The sequence below is a fragment of the Oncorhynchus mykiss genome, chromosome 15 (assembly GCF_013265735.2).
Source record: "Oncorhynchus mykiss isolate Arlee chromosome 15, USDA_OmykA_1.1, whole genome shotgun sequence".
Taxonomy (NCBI): domain Eukaryota; kingdom Metazoa; phylum Chordata; class Actinopteri; order Salmoniformes; family Salmonidae; genus Oncorhynchus; species Oncorhynchus mykiss.
Genome location: NC_048579.1, coordinates 21,596,887 through 21,614,730, shown reverse-complemented (window position 1 = coordinate 21,614,730; position 17,844 = coordinate 21,596,887). Strand labels below are relative to the sequence as shown.

General features: G+C 41.2%; 1 protein-coding gene across 1 annotated transcript in view; it reads left to right on the top strand.

The window, feature by feature from the left end:
- Nucleotides 1–17,844, top strand: part of kcnh2b (potassium voltage-gated channel, subfamily H (eag-related), member 2b) — a 302,512-nt gene continuing 284,668 nt past the window's right edge. Inside the window, exons 1-2 of the mRNA XM_021562708.2 lie at nucleotides 1–137; nucleotides 594–1,318. Coding sequence (XP_021418383.2) covers nucleotides 1,243–1,318 — 76 coding nt within the window. The 5' untranslated portion in view covers nucleotides 1–137; nucleotides 594–1,242. The remainder of the gene's footprint in view (nucleotides 138–593; nucleotides 1,319–17,844) is intronic.

Below are 17,844 nucleotides of genomic sequence, written 5' to 3'. Positions count from 1 at the left end.
AGTGCTCCTGCATAGGCAGTGACGTGTCTGCTGGTCTGAAGCCTCCTCATTATGAGACAATTGAGGGTGAAGCCCCAGCATCCTTCCATGAAATGAACAAAGCGCACAGTCTCAAAAAAGCGCATTTTGTCAAAGAGGTGAGTCAACGCATTGGATTTTCGATTGCAATTTCACCTTTAATGTGGAATGAGACTCACAGCCTCACAATGAATAACGACTGTGGTGTGTGTGCCAGTTCGGTTAAAACCTTAGCCCACGCATTGATGTCATGTGGGTTAGCCTACACCTGTGAATGTAAATGCAGCTGCACCTGTGTGGACTGTCACAGACACCTAACCGTTTGACAACAGAGGCAGCTGTTTGTATTAGCCTATTTTAAACCAGATGTTGTTAGCTCTCTGTAGTTACAGCAGGTAGTTCTTCAGAATAGTCGCATCTCTTTCCCTTTGTTAATTCGCCTGCGCTGCTTCTATGCTAGATGGGCTGAATTAATGTAGGATATTTATATTATTGACCACATAATTATCAAAATTATGATTATATGTAATGGCTGACGAGGTTGTTCTTTGTATTGTCCGCCAATATTTCAACAGTTCTATTTGCCGACGACGAAGGGTTAAAGAGGCGCAGTCGCCACCACTGGTAAGCAGAAGTCATCAATGTTGAGCGCACAGACCACTCTCCTCCAGAGCGATCACATCTCAACGAACTATTACGGACGTTACCCTACGTTTTCTTCAACTAGACTACTGGTTTCTCTCTGTTGCTTCCATCGGGTGCACGGAAACAGGGAAGAATAAGGCCAGGAGGAGAGAAAAAAGGACGCAACTATGGCAAAACCAAGGTTCCTTGGCAGGCTGACCGAGTCCCCCTCCCCAGAGTCTGCAATGACAAATGACAAGAAGTAACCTCTCGTCTTGCAATTCACCTGAGAGGATATCATTTTTGACAGTTCAAGGGACGTAAACAAACACGGGCTCCTCTCCTTGGAAACTGGAAACTGTCTCGCGATCCCCCCCAAATAAAGTGGACGCTCATTTCTAGAACGCTACTTTTCACTTAAAGGACTGTCCACTTGGTCCATCTCATGAAGTTACAAAAACGTAGGTCGGGGATTACAGTATTTATTATTCTATGACGAGGACACAGTGAATGTCGTCCGTTTGTCGGGACTCATCGACGTAGAGGTCAGCATCGGCGACAGAAAGTCCAATAACTCCAGTGGGATAGCGTTCAGCAAAGATGCCAGTCCGAAGGGGTCACGTGGCACCACAGAATACTTTCCTCGATACCATCATTAGGAAATTCGATAGTCAAAGTAAGTGGTTTGATTGTTGCATGCATTTTATTATTTGAGTCCAATAATCAGTTCGTGCCTATTAGCCTATGAATACATAGCCTAAACAAATTGGATGACAACCTTCGGTAACATAAGCCTACCACATTCATTTTTCTTTGCATGGTAAGAAAAAGGTGTCATGCTCTTTTGCAAATATTGGACAAATATGATGCAAATAATATTGAGTCATTTATTCTCTTGAGAATAGTGATAGGCATACACTCTGGAGCTTTAGGATTTGCACATGTTATGAGGACTTTTTTATGAGAGCAGACTGAAAATGAAAACATAACAAATTATGCTGGTATGACATTATTGAGTGAAGTTAATAAACACAATGTTGAAAAATACAGCTTGCCTGTACATGTTTAAAATGGAATGAAAATAATCACCTCAGCACCATAGATTCAATTTACCATATTGTAAAACAAAGTCCAATCACTTCAAACTAAATTATTTTGACAACTTAAATTTCTGTTTTGCATTTTTTATGCTGTGGGTAGGTGACATGATATGTTATAAACATATATTTGTGGATGTTTTGTACATTCAACTCTAATTCTGTGCATACTGTGTACATATCGAGCAATGCCAAGAAAACGACTGACCAATCACATTGAACGCAGGAGATAGCCAAGTCCTAGAGTTTACACTTTCACACTGTGCATACAGTTCAGTCACAGTCTCAAATCCTGCTGAGATGAAAGTATTTGGTCTCTCACGATTAAATGGAATCTGTTAATGATCAACAATTGTGCTCACAAAACAAGGCCCATATTTATTGTTTTAAAGCTGCAATATGTAACTTTTTGTGTGACCCGACAAAATTCATGTAGAAATGTTAGTTATAGATCTGTCATTCTCACTAGCTAGGTTTCCATCCAATTGGAGACAGATTTTAATGGGAATATTTTAAAATATGCGTAAAGAAAATGTAGCATTTTCCCACCAGTGGTGTGTTTCCACCAAACAGACTTGTTGTGGATACAAATCAATGTGTGATGAATAGTGCACACAAAATGTACTTTTTCGCTTAAGCTTTCATGTACTGAAGACATTTTTTAAGTTCAACGTGTTTCCATTTGTCACAAAAACTGTTGTGTTAAATAGCAAATGTGGGTAGGCTGTGCGGATAGTAGGCTAGTCTACATGATGAGATTATTATGGATAAGAATATTTTTATTTGTCAAACGGCAGTCGAGCATCGATCATCATGTCAACAGAATCAGACTCTTGATATTTATTGGAAAGGAGTATCAATATCACCGTGCACTTTCACCAACCATCTATCGTGTCTTTGGCTATGCCGGATTAAGTGATATGACATGCTATTCTATAAAATAATTTCTCCGTAATTAATATCACCTGATTGAGCTAGTCATGTAAATGTAATTAACTAGAGAGCCGGGCACCACAAAATAATATTTATAGAGCTGTTTTCTTCTGAATAAACTCTTAAAGACCTAGTAATATTTTACATCCATAGCAGTTGATATCAATAGTCACCTCAAATCAGTCTCATCTGAAAGTTATAAATTATTTTATCTGCAAGAACATTGGCTAACAATTTGAATCAGCAATACAAAATCGGGTTTAATTATTTTACTAAATACCTAACTAATCACACAGAATTCACATACACACAATTAATCATAACTTGATTACAAATTACGTCATAAAGGAAAACGTCCCAAGCGGGCGGAACAGATATGACAGCTTGTTACACAAAAGAAAAGGGGCTGGGTTGAGTGAAAGAGCTGGAGACTGAGGAACAAAGGGAAAAAGCTGTGCTATCGTAAATACAGTATCTTATGCATTCTAAATTACCGCCCATTTGGAAAAGGAAAATGCAATAAATATTTACTCTGAGCTGCGCTTCAGTAGGTTGGTGGTAGATGGAACAAAACGAGTCCTTTGTCCTTTGAAGAATGTCTCTGCTGGTCAATTGGATACGTTGTAGTAACGTCGTTGTGTGACAGACGGGATACTCTGTCTGTTCCTTCCTAACCTTCGTTTGCAGCTGCTGTTGCTAACTCAAATGCTAGGAGATATCACTTCTGTAGTGAATAAGAGTTCAAAAGTTCATACCATTCGCAACCAAAGCTCATGCTGATGTTGGCTTCGTTCTGTAGTTATTATCTGAACCATTCTGACATCGGACCGTCGTCCCCATATCCTCGGAACAGGAAGTTATGTTGTCATCAAGGCTTTATATAGGAAGGGAGAAGAGGGCGTGTTTGAAAAGTTTTATAGCCCATGTCCCTTCACAGAGGCGGGCCACTGATTGAGCAGAGCCCTAACCTTATGAAAACCCACATCTCTCATTTTAGAAGCTAAAATCACATTTCATCCCATCACAAATAATTGAAATTGAACAACAATTCCATGTGAATCCGATAACTCTAATGTGTAGACATTCCACTGTAGAGTTTATGTCATCTTATCATTGATGAGAATGTCTCAGATGACAACAGAACTGACATCATATTCATTAAGTACCACTGCATATGTTCAATTGTTCGTATTACCAGAATATAGTTAATTTCCCCCACCTACTGATGTTCCCAGAATCTCTATGTTAACCAAAGGTTTTTTAAATGTAACCTCAGTAGGGTAGAGAGAGGAAAAAGGGGGGAAGACACATGACACATCATAAGTTATTTCATCTGTAGCCTAGTAAACTGCATGCCTTCCTGAGTCGTAGAGGGAGGACCACACACCATATCATCGAAGTTTACTTCGATATGATGGTTATTATGTAAATGTTTACACATAAAGACGTTTCCACCACCATTTCTTGCATAATTAATTTTACAGATACAAACAAATGATCTGTCTGCATTTATAAAATTGTAACGAAACTTCCTGTTTCCATTACAGCTGATTTTTTTTACGGAATGACTTTTTTTTATACGTATGAAAGCAAGTCTAAGAAGTGGTAGATCTGTTCTATGTGCGCTATTTCTATGCTTACTGTTCTTAAGTGTTGTTTTTGTGTCTCGTACTTCCGGTTTTGTACACCAGGTTCAAACAGATGAAAATACAATATTTTTGGTTATTGAAAATATATTTCATGACAGTTTAGATGGTACAATGATTCCAAATACTAACTTGCTTGTTTTGTCACATAAACTGAAATTTTGACGAACTATTACAATTTTAGCAACCAGGAAATGGCAGAGTAATTCTGCATTTTGCTAATTTAATAGTTGACTTTTAATTTAAAAAGTAAAAAGTAAACATGTAACCTGTTTGGAGCCATGAGCTTTCTGACCCTTGATGTCTTTATTTCAGTTTTGCAAAGTTTTGGCAAGCTTCAATGGACCTCAATGGCCTGCTGTGCTATCTTTGATGCAAATGGCCAAGTTTATCCATTTCTAAATTGACTTGCTTCCCAAGCATGGCTGATAGAGAGGTGGTAAACACTGGTGTCACGAACAGTCACCACAGCACTGCCTTAGGGAAATTCACTTTAATCAGGGTAGAGAGAGTGAGAGAGAATTTGAATACAAATCGGATGTGAGTCAGAGGAGTAAAAAGTGAACAGGAATCAGCAATCAGCATCTAGCACCTCTGGCCTCAGCAAGAGCAGCCTGATGGTGTTGTCCACTCAGCCACAAACCACCTAGCCTTGTATGCCTCTTTTCTTGGTGCTCCTACATAGTGTCCTCCTCCTCATACACTTGACTGAAAAGGACAAATCGGGTGCAGAGAATAGACCAATAAGCAGGATTTTATCATAGGGAACACTTTCTAAATTTACAGTTGCCCTTGAACCTTACAAAAGGATGAATACATGCCTTTTGTATTACAGTAGCCTATGTCTAATTCCAGTTAAGCGCATAGTAATATTCTCAGTCTGCATGCACCCAGAGCCCAGTTTACACACGACTGGTGCCTGCTAAAGGGGATTCATTGACGTTTTCTTCCTATGGTTCATTGACAGTGTTCCATGCCAATAGTTGCTAGGCATGGATAACTCACTAGATTACTGAAAAACGAATGATCCCTAGGCACCTCAAGGAGCTGCGGCATGTTCCTAAAGCTTAACATTATCTTAACATTATCTTGGTCATTGTTAGTACTTCTCTCCTTAAGTATGTCTGTGCTATTATGAATTGGTTTCACACAGTTTTCTCAGGCAAAGCAAAGCATGAGGTTTTGATTTCAGTTTGTCCTATTATGTTATGGATTACCACCGCTATGCGTTCTTTTACGCTGAGTGTACAAAACATTTTGTAAAATTGAACCTTTAACTAGGCAAGTCAGTTAAGAACAAAATCTTATTTACAATGACGGCCTACCCCGGTCAAACCTGGATGGCGCTGGGAAAATTGTGCACTGCCCTACAGGACTACCTATCACAGCCGGATGTGATACAGCCTGTACTCAAACCAGGAACTGTAGTGACCCTTCTTGCACTGAGATGCAATGCCTTAGACCGCTGAGCCACTCAGGATCCCATATCAAATGAACCATTTAGAAATTACAGCACTTTTTTTTATATCGTCCCCCCATTTTAGGGGACCAACAGTATTGGGGAAAAGTCACTTACACTACCGGTCAAACTTACACCTACTCATTCAAGGGTTATTTTTTATTTGTACTATTTTATACATTGTAGAATAATAGTGAAGACAAACTATTAAATAATACATATGGAATCATGTAGTAACCCAAAAAGTGTTAAACAAATCAAGATAGATTTTAGATTCTTCTTCAAAGTAGCCACCCTTTACAGCTTTGCGCACTCTTGGCATTCGCTCAAGCAGCTTGATGAGGTAGTGACCTGGAATGCATTTCAATTAACAGGTGTGCCTTCTTAAAAGAGTGATGGAAAAGCAGCCAACAAGTGCTCAGCATATGTGGAAACTCCTTCAAAGCTGTTGGAAAAGCATTCCAGGTCAAAATCAAAAATCAAATAACATTTTATTGGTCACATACACATAGCAGATGTTAATGCAAGTGTAGCAAAATGCTTGTGCTGTTATGGTTCTTCCGTCGAGAGAGAGGACCAAAATGCAGCGTGGTTATTTTGATACATGTTTAATAAAAGATAAACATGAACAATACAAAACAATAAACGTACCGTGAAAACCTCAACAGTCTTATCTGATGCAAACAAACACTGAGACAGGAACAATCACCCACGAAACACTCAAAGAATATGGCTGCCTAAATATGGTTCCCAATCAGAGACAACGATAAACACCTGCCTCGGATTGAGAACCACTCCAGGCAGCCATAGACTATTCTAGACAACCCCACTAACCACAATCCCATGACCTACAAAAACCCCAAGACAAAACACACCACATAAATAACCCATGTCACACCCTGGCCTGACCAAAATAATAAAGAAAACACAAAATACTAAGACCAGGGTGTGACATGTGCTTCTAGTCCCGACTATGTAGTAAAATCTAACAAGTAATCTAACAAATTCACAACAACTACCAAAAAACACACACAAATGTAAAGGGATGAATAAGAACATGTACATATAAATATATGGATGAGCGATGGCATAGGCAGATGCAGTAGATGGTGTAGAATAGAGTATATACATGAGATGAGTAATGTAGGACATGTAAACATTATTAAAAGTGGCGTTATTGAAAGTGACTAGTGATACCTTTATTATGTCCGTTTATTTAAGTGGCCAGAGATTTTAGTCTGTATGTTGGCAGCAACTTCTCTATGTTAGTGATGGCTGTTTAACAGTCTGATGGCCTTGATAGGAGCTGTTTTTCAGTCCCTCGGTCCCCGCTTTGATGCACCTGTACTGACCTCGCCTTCTGGATGGTGGCGGGGTGAACAGGCAGTGGCTTGGGTGGTTGTTGTCCTTGATGATCTTTTTGGCCTTCCTGTGACTGTAGGTGTCCTGGAGGGTGCTGTAGGTGTCCTGGAGTGCAGGTAGTTTGCCGCCGGTGATGCGTTGTGCTGACCGCACTACCCTCTGGAGAGCCTTGCTGTTGAGGGTGGTGCAATTACCTTACCAGGCGGTGATACAGCCCGACAGGATACTCTCGATTGTGCATCTGTAAAAGTTTGTGAGTGTTTTAGATGACAAGCCAAATTTCTTCAGCCTCCTGAGGTTGAAGAGGCGCTGTTGCGCCTTCTCCACCACGCTCTCTGTGTGAGTGTCTGTGTGAGTGTACCATTTCAGTTTGTCCGTGATGTGTACGCCAAGGAACATAAGTCCACGATAATCTCCTTTATTTTGTTGACGTTGAGTGAGAGGTTATTTTCCTGACACCACACTCCGAGGGCCCTCACCTCCTCCCTGTAGGCTGTGTCGTCGTTGTTGTTAATCAGGCCTACCACTGTAGTGTCGTCTGCAAACTTGATGATTGAGTTGGAAACGTGCATGGCCACGCAGTCATGGGTGAACAGGGAGTACAGGAGGGGGCTGAGCACGCACCCTTGTGGGGCCCCAGTGTTGAGGATCAGGGTGGAGATGTTGTTTCCCAACTTCACCACCTGGGGGCGGCCTGTCAGAAAGTCCAGGACCCAGTTGCACAGGGCGGGGTTGAGACCCAGGGTCTTGAGCTTAATGACAAGTTTGGAGGGTACTATGGTGTTAAATGCTGAGCTGTAGTCAATGAACAGCATTCTTACATAGGTATTCCTCATGTCCAGATGGGATAGGGCAGTGTGATGGCGATTGCATCGTCAGTGGACCTATTAGGGCAATAAGCAAATTGGAGCTGGTTGAGTGAATTCCAAGAGTGTGCAAAGCTGTCATCAAGGCAACGGGTGGCTATTTGAAGAATCTCAAATATTTGGATTTGTTTAACACTTTTATGGTTATTACATGATTCCATTTGGGTTATTTCAAAATAAAGGGCAATATGTGTATTAAGGTAGTAAAAAGTTAGCTATTTGGTAACATATTCATAGCACGCAATGACTACATCAAGCATGTGACTACACATTTTTTGGAATTCATTTCATTTTTTTCTTCTTTTTTTTCAGATTATACGACTGGTAAATAATGTATTGTGTCATTTTGGAGTCACTTTGTATTGTAAATAAACATTCATGTGGATGCTACCATGATTACGGATAATCCTGAATGAATAGTGATTTTTTTTAATAGATTTTTTAAAATGTAAACTTTATTTAACTAGGCAAGTCAGTTAAGAACAAATTATTATTTACAATTACGGCCTACCAAATGGCAAAAGGCCTCATGCGGGGACAGGGGGTGGGATTAAAAAAAAATGAAAATAATAAAGGGGTCTAAAGCACTGCACCTCAGTGCTACAGGTGTCACTACAGACACCCTGGTTCTAACCCAGGCTGTATCACAACTGTCTGTGATTGTGAGTTCCATAGGGCGCACAATTGGCCCAGCGTCGAACGGGTTTGGCCGGTGTAGGCCGTCATTGTAAATAAGAATTTGTTCTTAACTGACTTGCCTAGTTAAATAAAGGTTAAATAAATAAATAAAATAAAGCATAATAGGACAAAACACACATCCTTACAAGAGAGACACCACAACACTACATAAAGAGAGACCTAAGACAACAACACAACACAGCATGGCAGCAACACAACATGACAACAACGTGGTAGCAACACAACATGGCAGCAGCACAGCATGGTAGCAGCACAAAAAATGGTACAAACATTATTGCGCACAGACAACAGCACAAATAGCATAAAGGTAGAGACAACAATACATCATGCGAAGCAGGCACAACTGTCAATAAGAGTGTCCATGATTGAGTCTTTGAAGGAAGAGATGGAGATAAAACTGTCCAGTTTGAGTGTTTGTTGCAGCTCGTTCCAGTCGCTAGCTGCAGCGAACTGAAAAGAGGAGTGACCCAGGGATGTGTGTGCTTTGGGGACCTTTAACAGAATGTGACTGGCAGAACAGGTGTTGTATGTGGAGGATGAGGGCTGCAGTTATCTCAGATAGGGGGGAGTGAGGCCTAAGAGAGTTTTATAAATAAACGTCAACCAGTGGGTCTTGCGACGGGTATACAGTGATTACCATTTTACAGAAGAGAATAGTGCAGTGATGTGTCCTGTGAGGAGGAATGGTGGCAAATCTGATGGCCGAATGGTAAAGAACATCTAGCCGCTCGAGAGCACCCTAACCTGCCGATCTATAAATTATGTCTCCATAATCTAGCATGGGTATGATGGTCGTCTAATTCAGGGTTAGTTTGGCAGCTGGGGTGAAATAGGAGCAATTACGATAGAGGAAACCAAGTCTAGATTTAACCTTACCCTGCAGCTTTGATATGTGCGGAGAGGACAGTGTACCATCTAGCCCTACTCCCAGGTACTTGTATGAGGTTGTACTCACACCGGTGGGGAGAGCCAAACCACATGACCTTTGTTTTGGAGGTGTTCAGAACAAGGTTAATGGCTTGTTGGACACTAAAGAAGCTTTGTTGTAGAGAGTTTAACACAAAATCCGTGGAGGAGCCAGCTGAGTATAAGCCTGTATCACTTGCAAATAAATGGAGGAGAGAGCTTCCTACTGCCTGAGCTATGTTGCTGATGTAAATTGAGAAGAGCATGGGGCCTAGGATCAAGCCTTGGGGTACTCCCTTGCTGACAGGCAGTGGATGAGACAGCAGATGTTCTAATTTTGTACACTGCACTCTTTGAGAGAGGTAGTTAGCAATCCAGACCAAAGACCCTTCAGAGACACCAATACTTCTTAGCCGGCCCACAAGAATGGAATGGACTACCGCAGTGGTTCCCAAACGTTTTGTAGTCCTGTACCCCTTCAAACATTCAACCTCCAGCTGCATACCCACTCTAGCACCAGGGTCAGCGCACTCTCAAATGTTGTTTTTGCCATCACACTATATGATACATTTATTAAACATAAGAATGAATGTGAGTTTTTGTCACAACCCGGCTCTTATAGGACCAGGGCACAAATAATAATATAATAATAACAGCTCGATTTGCCAAGGCAAGAAACTCTTAGCGCAGCTCTATCCAGAAATCTGGCAGTGGCTTCTGATTAAATTACATTTTCACAGAACCGCTTGTTGCAATTTAGATGAGGCTCTCTTGTTCAGATATCGGTAAGTGGACTGGAGGCAGGGCATGAAAGGTATAACAAATCCAGTTGTTTGTGTCATCCGTTTCTGGAAAGTACCAGCGTAATTGCGCACCCAACTCACTCAGGTGCTTCGCTATATAACAATTGACATTTAAGCTTGAGTTCATTTGCACACAAAAAGTCAACTTGTCAATACTTTGCCCCTTGATAACCAGCGCACTTCTGTATGTTGTAAAAGCATTGCATGGTCGCTGCCCGTATCATTGCAGAATGCAAAAAATACACGAGAGTTCAGGGGCCTTGCTGTAATAACAAAGTTAACCATTTTCACTGTAGTGTCCAAAACGTCTTTCAAGCTGTCAGGCATTCACTTGGCAGCAAGAGCCTCTCGGTGGATGCTGCAGTGTACCCAAGTGGCGTCGGGAGCAACTGCTTGCACACGCGTTACCACTCCACTATGTCTCCCTGTCATGGCTTTTGCGCCATCAGTCCAGATACCAACGCATCTTGACCACCAAATTCCATTTGATGTCACAAAGCTGTTCAGTACTTTAAAAATATCCTCTCATGTTGTCCTGGTTTCCAGTGGTTTGCAGAAGAGGATGTCTTCCTTAATTAACCCCCATAAACGTAACGGACATACAGTATACCATGCTCGCCACATCTGTTGACTCATCCAGCTGTTACGCATATAATTCATTGGCTTGTATGCAAAGCAGTAATTGTTTCAAAACGTCTCCTGTCATGTCACTGATGCGTCATGAAACAGTGTTGTTTGATGAAGACATTGTCTGTATAGTTTTTTGGGCCTTTTCCCCCAGCATTTTCCCAGCCATATCCGCAGCAGCAGGAAGAATGAAGTAATCCACAATATTATGGGGCCACTCGGTAGCTCACCATGTAAGACGCTTCTAGCCCCTTCTTGTTAATGGTATCTGTTGCTTTTATACATGTCGTACTACTCGAAAGTCGTCTTTATTTTCGCTCAAAAAACTCCCGTGGCTTATTTTTCAAATTGTCATGTTGTGTTTCTAAATGTCTGCGCAAGAGTGAAGGTTTCCCATAAGAGAGTGACGGTTAATGTGATTGGATGTTAATTATTTGACTAGGCTACCTGTATTTGACGTTGTGTTGTTATTTCACTGAACACTAGATGGTTAAAACATTTTTGGGGCAGTGAAGTGAGGCTACTCAGGAGAGAAAAAAACCTCACCCAAATGTTTAGCCCCGTTGGAAAATATAAATATACTGTTTGAAAAACACTTTTGATTAACAAGGCAAAATCGAAATTGGTCTTTAAAAGTTAGGATCAGCTTGATCTCCCCCTTTAAATAAATGGCGCACTGTGGCTGCCTTCTAAGCAATGGGAACCTACCCAGAGAGGAAAGAAAGGTACAGATGCACAAATATCAAACTCCCAAGACCTGTTAACCTCTCACCATTACAGCAACAGGGGAGATTAGCATTTTTTGGGGGGTATGATATATTTGTGCATCTGTAACTTTCTCACAAAAACAATTTGTCGCTGTCCCAATAATTTTGTAGTCCACTGTAGACTGATCAGGTGAATACAGGTGAAAGCTATTATCCCTTATTGATGTCACTTGTCCACTTCAATCAGTGTAGATGAAGGGGAGGAGACCGGTTAAAGAAGGATTTTTAAGCCTCGAGACTATTGAGACATGGATTGTGTATGTGTGCCATTCAGAGGGTGAATGGGCAAGACTAAACGTTTAAGTGCCTTTGAACAGGGTATGGTAGAAGATGCCAGGCTCACCGGTTTGTGTGTAAGAACTGCAATGCTGCTGGGTTTTTCACACTCAATGTCAAGGACTGACCTTAGTTATCTATGTTTTATGTATTATTTTGGTCAGGTCAGGGTGTGACGAGGGTGGGTATTTGTGTTTTAGTCCTGTCTAAGGTTTTTGTATATCTATGGGTTTTTTGTATGTCTAGGTAATGTAGGTCTATGGTGGCCTGAATTGGTTCCCAATCTGAGGCAGCTGTTTATTGTTGTCTCTGATTGGGGATCCTATTTACAGTGCCTTGCGAAAGTATTCGGCCCCTTTGAACTTTGCGACCTTTTGCCACATTTCAGGCTTCAAACATAAAGATATAAAACTGTATTTTTTTGTGAAGAATCAACAACAAGTGGGACACAATCATGAAGTGGAACGACATTTATTGGATGTTTCAAACTTTTTTAACAAATCAAAAACTGAAAAATTGGGCGTGCAAAATTATTCAGCCCCTTTACTTTCAGTGCAGCAAACTCTCTCCAGAAGTTCAGTGAGGATCTCTGAATGATCCAATGTTGACCTAAATGACTAATGATGATAAATACAATCCACCTGTGTGTAATCAAGTCTCCGTATAAATGCACCTGCACTGTGATAGGCTCAGAGGTCCGTTAAAAGCGCAGAGAGCATCATGAAGAACAAGGAACACACCAGGCAGGTCCGAGATACTGTTGTGAAGAAGTTTAAAGCCGGATTTGGATACAAAAAGATTTCCCAAGCTTTAAACATCCCAAGGAGCACTGTGCAAGCGATAATATTGAAATGGAAGGAGTATCAGACCACTGCAAATATACCAAGACCTGGCCGTCCCTCTAAACTTTCAGCTCATACAAGGAGAAGACTGATCAGAGATGCAGCCAAGAGGCCCATGATCACTCTGGATGAACTGCAGAGATCTACAGCTGAGGTGGGAGACTCTGTCCATAGGACAACAATCAGTCGTATATTGCACAAATCTGGCCGTTATGGAAGAGTGGCAAGAAGAAAGCCATTTCTTAAAGATATCCATAAAAAGTGTCGTTTAAAGTTTGCCACAAGCCACCTGGGAGACGCACCAAACATGTGGAAGAAGGTGCTCTGGTCAGATGAAACCAAAATTGAACTTTTTGGCAACAATGCAAAATGTTATGTTTGGCGTAAAAGCAACACAGCTCATCACCCTGAACACACCATCCCCACTGTCAAACATGGTGGTGGCAGCATCATGGTTTGGGCCTGCTTTTCTTCAGCAGGGACAGGGAAGATGGTTAAAATTGATGGGAAGATGAATGGAGCCAAATACAGGACCATTCTGGAAGAAAACCTGATGGAGTCTGCAAAAGACCTGAGACTGGGACGGAGATTTGTCTTCCAACAAGACAATGATCCAAAACATAAAGCAAAATCTACAATGGAATGGTTCAAAAATAAACATATCCAGGTGTTAGAATGGCCAAGTCAAAGTCCAGACCTGAATCCAATCGAGAATCTGTGGAAAGAACTGAAAACTGCTGTTCACAAATGCTCTCCATCCAACCTCACTGAGCTCGAGCTGTTTTGCAAGGAGGAATGGGAAAAAATGTCAGTCTCTCGATGTGCAAAACTGATAGAGACATACCCCAAGCGACTTACAGCTGTAATCGCAGCAAAAGGTGGCGCTACAAAGTATTAACTTAAGGGGGCTGAATAATTTTGCACGCCCAATTTTTCAGTTTTTGATTTGTTAAAAAAGTTTGAAATATCCAATAAATGTCGTTCCACTTCATGATTGTGTCCCACTTGTTGTTGATTCTTCACAAAATAATACAGTTTTATATCTTTATGTTTGAAGCCTGAAATGTGGCAAAAGGTTGCAAAGTTCAAGGGGGCCGAATACTTTCGCAAGGCACTGTAGGTTGCCATTTTCCATTTTGATTTTGTGGGTTATTGTCTATGTGTAGTTGCATGTCAGCACTCGTTGTATTAGCGTCACGGTCATTTTGTTAGTTTGTGTAGTGTTCTTCGTTAATTAAAGAAGGTGTATTCATATCACGCTGCGCCTTGGTCTCGTCAATACGATGAACGTGAAACTCAACAGTTTCCTGTACGTATAAAGAATGGTCCACCAAACAAAGAACATCCAGACAACTTGACACAACTGTGGGAAGCATTGTAGTCAACATGGGCCAGCATCCATGTGGAACGCTTTCGACACCTTGTAGAGTCAGTCCATGCTCCAACAAATTGAGGCTGTCCTGAGGGCAAAAGGGGATGCAACTCTATTAGGAAGGCGTTTCTAATGTTTTGTACACTCAGTGTACCCTTGTCTTGTAAAATTCTCCTGTGAATTATATTATTCAACCTGAGTGAGTTGGTGTTGTAAATTTATCCAGGTGGGATTGGAAATGAAAAATGAGAGGGTAGATCAAATAGCCCTAGTGGTTACATTGCTGTCTAATCATTTGGTGATGGATGCTTGGCTTTTCTATCTGCCTATGTGGGGAGCCTGACTGTCATCCATTGCCAAGACTTTGATGTACTGTATCTATTCTTAAAGGGATAGTTCACTCCAAAGATTGTCAGATATTTATAGATCTCAAAAGTCTTATTTTGAGAGGAGTTCTTATCCCTGCCATCAGTTGTGTAGTTCTGGTATATGCTTAGACCCCAAATTAATAGGAAATACTGGGTCTAATTTCCTTATTTTATTGGGTACCTGGTTTTTCCATTCATATGGGTTTGAGGCATTTATCTGCATCTACACAATCAATTGCATAGGATATGAACTCATCTCAACAGAAGACTACTTTGGATGTATGAAAACATAGGACAAAGTTGGATAGATACAGGAATTTACAGCAAAATCCCGTTTGATTAGCACTCCATTAACATTACAATAGGACATCCTGAGACTTCCAACAAAATATCAAAATTCATTATTTTCCTAGGCTATACAGTCATGATCTAAACAATACATACGGTAATAACCATCTATAACCAAACTCTGTATTCTTGTCCAGTTGCACCCCACCTGGACAAAGCCGAGTAAAGACACTAAAACCAAAAAGATTCCTATTCTAACCATGGCAACTCAAGCTGAATTACCTCTTTCGTTGGGACAAGGGGACTTTAAAATAAAGATCGCTTTATTGGTCAGTTGTATACAAGGTCCAACTGAAATGTGTCTTCCACTTTTAACCCAACCCCTCTGAAAGCCACACATACATATACAGGTTTTTAAATATAAACACAACATGCAACAATTTCAACGATTTTTCTGAATTACAGTTCATATGAGGAAATCAGTCAATTGAAATAAATTTGTTAGGCCCTAGTCTATGGATTTCATGACTGAGATTACAGATATGCATCTGTTGGTCATAGCTACCAAAAAACATGGGCCTCACAATGGGGTTCACAATGGGACTCACAATGGGCCTCACAATGGGCCGCAGGATCTTATTCAAATTTAAAATTGACAATCAATAAAATTCAATTGTGTTCTTTGTCCGTAATTTATGCCTGCATGCGCATACCATAACCCCACCGCCACCATGGGGTACTCTGTTTACAATGTTGACATCAGCAAACTGCTCGCCCACATGATGCCATACACATGGCCTGTGGTTGTGAGGCCGGTTGGACGTATGACCAAATTCTCTAAAACAAAATTGGAGGCGGCTTATGGTAGAGATAATAATGATGAATACTCTGCCAACAGCTCTGGTGGACATTCCTGCAGTCAGCATGGCAATTGCACGCTCCCTCAAAACTTGTGGCATTGTGTTGTGTGACAAAACTGCACATTTTAGAGTGGCCTTTTATTGTCCCCAGCACAAGGTGCACCTGTGCAATGATCATGCCTCTTTAATCAGCTTCTTGATATGCCACACCTGTCAGGTGGATGGATTATCTTGGCAAAGGAGAAATTCTCACAAACAGGGAAATAAACATATTTGAGATAAACCCTTTGAAGAACCTGAGATCTTTCATTTCAGCTCATGAAACAAGGGACCAACACTTTACATGTTGCATTTATATTTTTGTTCAGTGTATATATATATTTGAATATATTTTCCTTTATTTTTTTCTCCTAACCCTACCACCCCTCCCTTAATTGGAGTAAACTAATGGACAACAACACTTAGGCTTTTACTTCCAGCTTATACATACAATATGCATTTTATGGAAACAGTATATTTTACAATAGTTATCTTTTGTTTGTTTTTAAGTCTCCTTCAGCTACCCTCAAATCCTCCCATCTATCTCTGAAGACCATCCAGTTTTGATTTCTATTTGCCATATATTTTTCAAATGTGCTGTGATGTTTCACAAAAGTTTTGAACCTTTCTACTCACATAGTTTCAACAGATTGTAAATTAAAGATAAACATTTTTGCTAAGAGTATTCTTATATTATTGATCGATTGACTTTGGCTTTTCAAATCACTCAGCAGTGCTATTTGCAGAGTTAGCTCCAGGTAAATGTTGCAATGCGAACTAAAACAAGCTACATATGTACAGTCCCAAAACAAAGGATCTAATGATTCATCCCTTCAGTTGCTGGCTCACCTCTCTAACCACTAGGCTACCTGCCAACCTTGTTTTCTCTGTCTGTGTAGTCATTGCTCCCTGGCCCCATGAGATAGAAGCCTCCAATTTGCACTGTATGAGATGGGAGCTGGGGAGGACATTAAGCTTTACAGCCCAGGCACAAACACCATCACCAGGGAAACTAGCCAGGCCCACACATAGTTCCCCAGAGGACAATGTCCTTCCTTCCAGTCTTCCAAGGTAGCTGACTCAATCCAGGCTCTGTCTGTAGACCGAGAACCAGGATTGTGTGAATGATCTGAAGACATATGCCACTGTACATTCGGCACCTGAACACCACTGCTTTGAGCAGTGTTCAGGAGAGGGCCTTGATGTTCCTTCACACGGCATCTTAGAGAGAGAGAGAGAGAGAGAGAGAGAGAGAGAGAGAGAGAGAGAGAGACAGAGAGAGAGAGAGAGAGAGAGAGAGAGAGAGAGAGAGAGAGAGAGAGAGAGATGCTACCTGCTGCCCCCAGTATATCGATACACTGGGGGCAGCAGGTAGCCTAGTGTTAAAGAGCGTTGGGCCAGTAACCAAAAGGTTGCTGGTTTGAATCCCCCAGCCGACTAGGTGCAAAATAATTCTGCCCTTGAGCAAGGCACTCAACCCTAATTGCCCCGGATAAGAGCGTCTGCTAAATGACTAAAATGGATCACGACTAACATTGGCTGTGCATGGATTAGCGATAGGTGTTGTGTATTTATAGGTGTCTATAATAAGTAGTGTTCTCTCAACCTGATCCCTAGTCACTTAGCAGTAGTGGGGCTGATTATCCATGCATGCAGGTTCACTGATGTTATTTTTTCCGTCTCCCCCACCCTCAATTGTGGAACTTGGTACGATTCCAGCTATATTGACACTGACACGGTTTGTTTAGGCTAGACCCCGTCCAATCATCTCCTTTAGCCAAGATAGTCATTAACACAATCTTTCCATCTCTGCATCTGTAAAACTGTTATTTACGATACCTCTCTTCCCCCCTCACTCCGTTTGACTCTCTCTCAGCAGAGTCTCTCTCTCTCAGCATCTTCCCTTCTGTACTCTGTTCTCTGTTGCTAGCTGTCATTCCCAGTCTCTATGAGCAACCCGCTGGGTTGTCATGGTCTAACAGTTTCATCCCC